Consider the following 8,645-nt stretch of genomic DNA (forward strand, 5'->3'; position numbering starts at 1 on the left):
TATATATATATAGGATTTCAAAAGTAAAAAAAGAAAACAAAACTGTGAGAGAAAGTCAGTCGCTTACTGTTTGTTCTATGAGGTAAATAGAGTTTATTTTAAAGTCATAATTTGCATCCAGTTGAAAAAATGCAATTCCAAATGCCAATTCTATATTATAAATCAGTATAAATCATGGAACTTTATTAAATTACCTAATGAGTCTTGTTTCCAAATTACTGAGCATATCTGCAACAACATTATCACCTTTGGTGAGAGCATAGAGAGTAAATAATGTTTTTTTTAAATTCTGGTCATACATTCTCTACTCCCAGGTGAAGAGAGAGCGGCTCATTATGGAGCCAAAGGGATCAGTGATGTCACCCGACGACACACCAATGCCTCGAAGGAGTCTGGGCTCCGACTCTGGTCTACATTATGGCTCCTTTGTTAACAGCCTTGCATCACTTACACCAAAGGCAGGGGAGAAACCAGCCGTGTCCCCTAGGCATGCCTATATAGGTGTAGCTGTGCTTTGTTATATCAACTTGCTCAACTACATGGAACGTTACACAATAGCAGGTGAGATGACTTCTTGTGCAAGCATGACAATGCTAGCTGTCAACAAACACTTGTTTTTACAACAATCATTGTTTTTAATGTGATGCAGGTGTACTTTCAACCCTTCAGACATTCTTTGATATAAATGATAGTACAGCTGGATCTCTGCAAACAGGTACAATAATGCCTCTCCTTGACAGACACACACACACATCTCATTTAAAACTCTTAAGAAATCTCACACATACTGTGAGTTGAAGATCCTCTTTTACCCTGTGTTACCTTAAGCTGAAATGAGGCAACAAGTGCGGCACGTGAATTACAAAGCACTGTTGGTTATTGCAAGACACAAGTGCGACAAACTGAGACTTTGTGGTTCCAAATTAGAGATTTCAGCTTTAATACCCTATTGTTTCATGTTCTTGCAGAGGGTTTATAAGTTTCCTGAGTGAGTTTTTTTTCTTCATTCAAAGTAAATGATTGAGTTCACCCATCACACTATAAGGAAGAAATTGATTCTTATTAATGCACTTACAGTTTTCATCTGCAGCTTCTTACTATTGGCCCCTTTATTTGGTTACCTTGGTGACCGCTACAACCGGAAATACATCATGATTGGTGGTCTGAGTGTGTGGCTTGTGACTTCAGTCGGAAGCTCTTTTGTCACTAAGTCGGTAAGTGAAAAATAGATGTCTTCACACATACTTCACCAGAAAGAAAAAATAAGAAGCAGCAAAATCACATCATGTCACCTCCTGCTGCTGTTAGTTCATTTTTCTTCCTCTATAGTTATCATGCGTTCACTTATCACACAGAAATACTGTGTGATAAGTGCAGAAAATATTACACAGGAAACAATTCAGTGCAGAAAATATTACACAGGAAACAAAACACATGTCAAACATTTGACATGAATATTAGGGCTTGTTGATTAGTTGTAGTGTTCTTTGCTATTCAAAGATGATGCTTGTGGTATTTGGGATTGAACTGTGTTGAAACCCTTCTTTGGTCTTGTCTTGATCTTGTTAGTATTTCTGGCTTCTCGTGCTGTTGCGAGCCCTTGTTGGGATAGGAGAGGCCAGCTACTCTACACTTGCTCCCACTATCATTGGGGACCTCTTTATTGGGGGTAAACGGAGCATCATGGTCTGTGTGTTCTACATCTTTATCCCTGTCGGAAGGTTAGAAACAAACTTTTTTTTGCATGTTTTGACCTATTAACCACAAACCATGTTCTGCTGTACTGTGCAACTGAAAGCATGGACTGTTCTGACATGGTTGAGGGTGAGCTAAAAAAACAAACAAAAAAAAAACAATGCATTTGCAAACAAATAAGGTGAAATCTGTGACTTTGTCCTTGATGCTTTTGTATCACATGTGTCAGACTTTGGAAGTACCAGGTTCAATGCTGCACTTAAACTCAGACAACAATATGGGCTGTAGGGTGAATCAATTACAATCCAAATAATGCTCCTTTGCAAAGTTCAGTAGTAGCAGCAGTAGTAAAATCAACATAGAAAGATCTTTTTTTTAAACACTACAGGAGTAATATTTTGTATTTTTTAAGCTTATCTGCTTATTTTGTGTGTTTTCAGTGGTCTTGGATACATAACAGGGGCAGGGTGTGCTACTCTCACAGGGGACTGGCGCTGGGGTCTCAGGGTGAGATAATTTTTATTAGTAGCAATGTAAAAGTTTGTAAAAGTGATTGATATAGAGTGGCAGATTTCTTACCATTTTTCTGTGTTTCAGATCACTCCTCTCCTGGGTGTAGTGGGACTTATCTTGCTGGTCTTCTTATGCCCTAATCCACCCAGAGGTGCTGCAGAAACCCAGGGAGAAGGAGTCACAGGACAGAGTTCTTACCTGGAGGATGTCATGTATCTTCTGAGAAAGTAGGACATGGAAATGAGTACTGAAGTCATTACAGATATTCATTGAGAAAATCAGATACAATATATTCTTTTTCTTTTACAAAAACATTAAATATTGGCAAGGATCCTTAAATTAGGTTATTAGCAGCACATTTACAGTTGAATAATAAACTTGTTGGTGATCTCTGGTGGACAAGCTAGGTAATGTCTATGGCTACTGTATGTCTATCCATCCATCCATCCATCCATTATCTACACCACTTGTCCTGAATAGGGTCGCCGGGGGCTAGAGCCAATCCCAGCTGACACTGGGCAAGAGGCAGAGTACACCCTGGACTGGTCGCCAGTCTATCACAAGGCTGACATGTAGACAAACAACCACACACACCCACACTCACTACTATGGGCACAAATCAACCTAAGCTGCATGTCTTTGGATTGTGGGAGGAAACTGGAGTTACGGCTATATCTATATGTCTAAATAATTTTGTGCCTATATTTTTGGCATTTCTATACAGCAATTTTTATTTAAACATATTGGTTACCAATATATCTGCAATAAGCTAAGCCGATCTATCAATCAGGCTCTAATTATACCAAAGGTGAAATGTCATTAGCACTGTACTTAAGTACAATTTTGAGGTATCTGTACTTTACTTGAGTATTTTCATTTTCTGCTACTTCACAGTTTGACTTCACTACATTTTATAGAAAAAAATAGTACTAAATTTATTTGATCACTTTAGTTACTAGTTACTTTTTAGACTGAGATTAATTCAACAAAACACAGTATAATCATAAGACTTTATTAATCCCTGGTGGGAAATTCACAAGCTACCCAGCAGTATGTAAAGTACTTCAAATTATAAGCATATAAGATGGTTAACATTAGCTCTACCTTTACCAGCTGTAAAATTATATTTGATGTACACAATAAAACATCAATAATTATAGTCCAATAATATGATATACTGTACATTATTGTGACCCGTGCCATTCTGCATAATGAGTACTTTTACCTTTGGTACTTTAAGTATATTTTATGCTAATATTTATGTACTTTTACTTAAGTAATATTTTGAATGGAGGACTTATCAGAGTATTTTTACACTGTGGTATTGCTACTTTACTTTAAGTAAACAATCTGAGTACTTCTACCACCACTAATTAATACTGCAGTACTTTGCATTATTAGGGCAATGATGTTTAGTGGGATATGATTTTTGGATTAATATTTACAAATCTTGCTGTTTTGTTTTTCTGACTGTAGTAAAAGTTATGTATTGTCATCACTTGGAGTGACAGCTCTGGCTTTCCTTACCGGAGCCCTGGCTTTCTGGATGCCTACTTTTCTGTCCAGAGCTCAGGTCGCTCAGGGACTCCTATCGCCATGCACCAAAGAGCCCTGCGACCCCACAGCCAGGTGCAGCTTGACCTTTGACCTGCATCACCTTTATTTACCTAATTTCCTTCAAAAATGCTACAGACTTTTAAGAATGCTGTGTTCCTCTCCTCCTTGTACAGTTTAATCTTTGGTGCTGTGACTGTAGTGACAGGCATTGTGGGAGGAGGTCTTGGCACCGGATTATCCAGATGGTTTAGGGACAAGGTATCCAATGCGGACCCGCTCATCTGTGCAGCAGGCATGCTCGGATCAGTCCCATGCCTCTTTATTACCATCTTTGTGGCATCAGCAAGCATTCCAGCCACTTATGTAAGAGATGAACTTCTGTTCTTGATGGTCCAATAACTAAATGATCATTTTTATGTATGATAGTAAAGTTGATTTGTCTGTCAGTCAGTCACTTTAGTCCAGACTGAAATAGTTCAACTACTTGATGGATTGCTGTGAAATTTAGTACAGACAGTTGTGGTCCCCAGAGAAAGAATTCTTCTGAATTGGGTGGGCCCCCTCAATTTACCTCTAGCTCCACCATGATATTCATATGTTTGGTTTTTATTGAAATACCATGAAATCTGGTACACACTTTCATGTCTCCCTCATATAAATAACTTAGATTGCTAAACTTTCAGTATGTCCTCATCAAATCAAATCAAAGTTTTTGAATATTAGTCATATGTTTAGTGCTAATTATCAAATGTTAGCATGCTAAATAGCAAAATTAAGATGATGAAAATAGTCTTTAAACACCAAAATATTAGCATAGTCAATAGGAGCATGTTAGCATGCATTTATCTCAAATCATCACTGTGCTGAAGTAAAACTCCACAGAGCTGCTAGCATGACCATTAATCTTGTTTCAATCAGTACTATGTGAATTAGATGATATGGACTTACCTGCCCATTTGGTAACCAGTCACTACTACTGTAAATACAACTTGATTCGGTTAGTCTTGTTTTGCAGTAAGGATTGTGTTATCTGGATGTGTCACAATTTCTACATTGAGTGCACATAATGAAGTGAGAACTTAGCTTTAGTGAAGAAACTACACCATTTGGAGACATTTTGAATTTATTCCTGTAGAGTTGTGTTGCAAATAATTGATGGTGTCACCTAAAATGTCCAGATGAGCAAAAGGTAATGTGAATAACGTGGCACCAAAGAATTGCAAAATCATTGACATTTAGTGTGACAGCCGTGGCAACTGGCCTGAATATGTTGCTCACAGCTGCAACAAAATAAGAATAAGTTAACGTCAAAAAATGTAAAACAAGAGACATACATAGAAAATCTAAATCAAGCTCTTAACCTACTAATAGATTCTTTAATAAATGATTAGTTATCAGTTGCTTACTGGGTATCTTAAATGTCTCATTTCAGGTATTCATTTTCCTAGGTGAATTACTGTTATCACTGAACTGGGCTGTCTTGGCTGATATACTGCTGGTGAGTTTAAATGGTGCATTTGGGAATAAAAATATGAAATTGTCTGCTGAAATTTGAAGCCAACAGGTTTTGTGTTGCTGTTTACTTCAGTATGTGGTTGTACCAACCAGAAGGGCCACAGCTGAAGCTCTCCAGATTACATTTGGTCATCTCCTGGGTGATGCTGGGAGTCCTTACCTATTAGGAGTGGTAAGAAATAGTTTCACTTTCCCAGTCAACTTCCTATAAATTGTTCCGTTTCATCAAGCGTGCTTCTGTGAGACTGGAGTAAACCACTTCTTCTGTGTATCACTGAGCACAAATCCTGTTTTCACCAATAGATCTCTGATGCTATAGGGGATTCTAAACCTGCAACCCATCACTGGAGCTTCCACAGTCTGAAGTACAGCCTCCTGGTTTGCCCATTTGTCGGGATCCTGGGTGGACTGTTTTTCCTCATAACTTCCCTTTACATTACTGAAGACAGGAAGGCAGTTCAGAGATCACTTGGAGGTACTAGAAATGAATGGTTACCGTAATTCTCATCTGAACAACCAAAAAATTTAAATTACAGCAGAGGCACAGCTCTGAAAATTCAACTATCATCAGCTGAGAATGTTTCATTTGGTATTTCTGTGCAGGATTGTTGTGTGTGGACAGCCAGGCACATGATTAAGTCCTTACCATTTTGTGTTTGTTAGCGGACAGTGTAGCACACATGCTGGAGTGTCCAAACCTTCCTGGACAACAGTTCTGTTCTAAAAGATACATTAGCTCTTATGCAGTTAAATACAAATTCCCCTTATCTACACACATGGCCTACTAACACACTGGCAGTTTAGCTTTTTGGCACCTCAAAGGGAGAGCTGGACCAAAGCTGGTAAAGAGATCTGAGCTGACATTTTTGTCATTCTGTTGGATTGTTGATGTATGAGCCAATTGCACAATCAGGGCAACTTAGATAGCATCACCTTGATAGATGATAGATGAGAGCTAGTCTAACCATGCCCTGCTGCAGCTTGAATGTGTATATCTGTGTGTATTTCCGCACGAGCGAGATGCTGCCGATCATGTTGTGGGTGAACTCGATTAAACAGCCAGACGAGGATTCGTGAATAACTGTCTCTTTATTAAGAGCACTAACGCTGAACAAAAACGAGACAAGGCATGGTGAAAACATGAAACACAACTTACAGGCTGGTACAACAGTCCATGGTCAGAGCCAGCAAACACATACATCCAAGGAATCCACAGTTCGTAGTCCAAAAGAGAAGTCCAATAATTCATACACAGGGAAGCAGTCCGAAACAGGAGGGCGAGGCAGAACAGAATTGTCAAAGTACACAATCCGGGTCAAAACACAACATACCAAAACCAAAAAATACGCTGGAGAGTCAGAGTTGGAGGCCAGAACAATCTGGCAAGTAACTGGTGGGGGAAGGCTGCTTATAATGTCGTGAAAACCAGGTGCAAACAATCAAGAGCAGGTGAAACTAATGTGAGTGATGATTAAAGTAAAAAGACCGAAACTGTGGTGAAACAAAAACAGGAAGTAACGTGAAAATAAAAGCACGACGGGAAGCAATGGAACCGAATCATGACAGGTAATGGGTGTTCCCTGTTTTAACGTGTTTTCTGTGTTTGTGTGTGTGTGTATGTATATAATGTAAAAATATATAATTTTTCCAGACGATCCTGTACCACAGCAGGGTCCTGCACCTGAGCCTGCCATGGAACTGAACAACAGGAGTAATGAGTAAAGCTGCAATTGATCTCAGCAACTATTTAACAAATTTATCTGTGAATATTTAAAGTTAAGTTAAAAACTACTGGTGTTGAGAAAAAGATGTGAGTGCTGACCTAAAAGGATCCTTTGTTTATCCCTTCACAGCCACACAGTGATGACAGATACTGAGAAAAATTAATAATTCACACTCTCAGACCATTATCAAAGCGTTTGCCTGTTCACTGAGGCCTATGAGTGTATTGTCTAAGTGTATGTTTGCATAGCACAGAATTAAAAATCTTTTTACATCAAAGAGACTTAAAATCTGTACTGCATCCAATGTCAACAAATAAACTCAACTCAAACATTGATACTTTAACAGTATTTTTAAAAAAGAAAGTGCAAACTTTCAGTGTAATTTCATATGTAAGCAGGATACTATCTGTCCTGTTAACATCATTACAATATTGCCTCCCATTCAGGGGAATTGTGCGGTATACTTGAACATTTAATTCTCATATTTTATGTATGGAAATGTTGTTTTTAACTTTTCAATCAATTTGCAAGCAAACATTTTACTTATCATCCCCTCCCACTCCGATTCCACAATCTTTCTATAAAACAAATGACCAAAATATTATGGATTGTAAGTGTGCTGAGCTGTCAACCCACTGTGAGCAGTCTGGGCACCGTACACTGTCAGTACACTGCTGTACTGACATCGCCACACACTCCCAATGATCACATACAGCAACCTAATGTGGAGCCACTGGCTCCACTCAGTCTGAACCAAGCAATTTTTGCACAGTATACTATAAATCCGGCAGTGCTGTTTCTTCTCCAAACATCCTTGATCTCTTTGAAGCCATGAAATCAGTTTGTATTCATACACCTTTGCTTTATTTTCTAGTTTGGTCCATTGTTAGAAAGAGTCCTATTAACTTTTGTTTTAACTTCTGGTTCTGGGTATATCCTTTAGGGGGCAGTTGTGTATAAGGAACAGCTCACATTAATTTAACAACTCAGATGTAGACATACTAGAGTTGAAAGTGTTGCTACTCTTCCACTACAAAAGAAAAAAATGTTTTATTTGAAATAAGTTAAAACTGACCAAAGTAACTGACATCGACTGTTATCAAGTCAATATTCAATATAACAGACATATTACATTTTATTTTCTGGGCAATATGTTCTTTTAAATAATACAACAAGCAGCAACAGTGGCATGGACAAAAACACTGAGACCTTTAACCTGATGTAATGTACTATACATTTGATGCAGTCACTGCAATCAAGCACTTTTTGTAGCTCTTAATATGACTTGGACATGTTTCAACTGGTAGTTTTGCTTCAAATCGAATCTAATTTTATTTGTATAGCACCAAATCACAACAAAACAGGACACTTTACAAAGTAAGGTCTAGACCTTACTATTATCACTATTATTACAGAGGGAAAACCCAACAAATCCCCCTTGAGCAAGCACTTGGTGACAGTGGGGAGGAAAAACTCCCTTTAACGGAAGAAACCTCCGACAGACCCCGGCTCTTGGTGGGCGGCCTTCTGCCTGGACCGGTTGGGGTGAGTGGATAGAGGAGAGACAAAAGAAGAAAAGCAACAAGACACAACAATCAAACACTGATCAGGTCGATGTGGCTGGTGACTGCTCGTCAGAGA

General features: G+C 38.5%; 1 protein-coding gene across 5 annotated transcripts in view; it reads left to right on the forward strand.

The window, feature by feature from the left end:
* Window positions 1-7,291, forward strand: part of spns3 (SPNS lysolipid transporter 3, sphingosine-1-phosphate (putative)) — a 15,237-nt gene extending 7,946 nt beyond the window's left edge. For 3 of the 5 annotated variants that reach the window (XM_020612381.1, XM_020612379.1, XM_020612380.1), the window contains exons 2-13: window positions 315-561; window positions 650-715; window positions 1,078-1,214; window positions 1,570-1,721; window positions 2,136-2,202; window positions 2,293-2,435; window positions 3,685-3,837; window positions 3,939-4,128; window positions 5,198-5,263; window positions 5,354-5,452; window positions 5,584-5,755; window positions 6,932-7,291. In XM_020612381.1, the coding sequence (XP_020468037.1) occupies window positions 336-561; window positions 650-715; window positions 1,078-1,214; window positions 1,570-1,721; window positions 2,136-2,202; window positions 2,293-2,435; window positions 3,685-3,837; window positions 3,939-4,128; window positions 5,198-5,263; window positions 5,354-5,452; window positions 5,584-5,755; window positions 6,932-7,002 (1,542 nt within the window). In that variant the 5' untranslated portion in view covers window positions 315-335 and the 3' untranslated portion in view covers window positions 7,003-7,291. Of the gene's footprint in view, window positions 1-314; window positions 562-649; window positions 716-968; window positions 989-1,077; window positions 1,215-1,569; window positions 1,722-2,135; window positions 2,203-2,292; window positions 2,436-3,684; window positions 3,838-3,938; window positions 4,129-5,197; window positions 5,264-5,353; window positions 5,453-5,583; window positions 5,756-6,931 lie in introns of those variants that run through there. The other 2 variants (XM_020612382.1, XM_020612383.1) reach the window with 2 other exon arrangements.
* Window positions 7,292-8,645: the final 1,354 nt, after the last annotated feature.

The sequence above is a fragment of the Monopterus albus genome, unplaced genomic scaffold (assembly GCF_001952655.1).
Source record: "Monopterus albus unplaced genomic scaffold, M_albus_1.0 scaffold124.1, whole genome shotgun sequence".
NCBI lineage: Eukaryota > Metazoa > Chordata > Actinopteri > Synbranchiformes > Synbranchidae > Monopterus > Monopterus albus.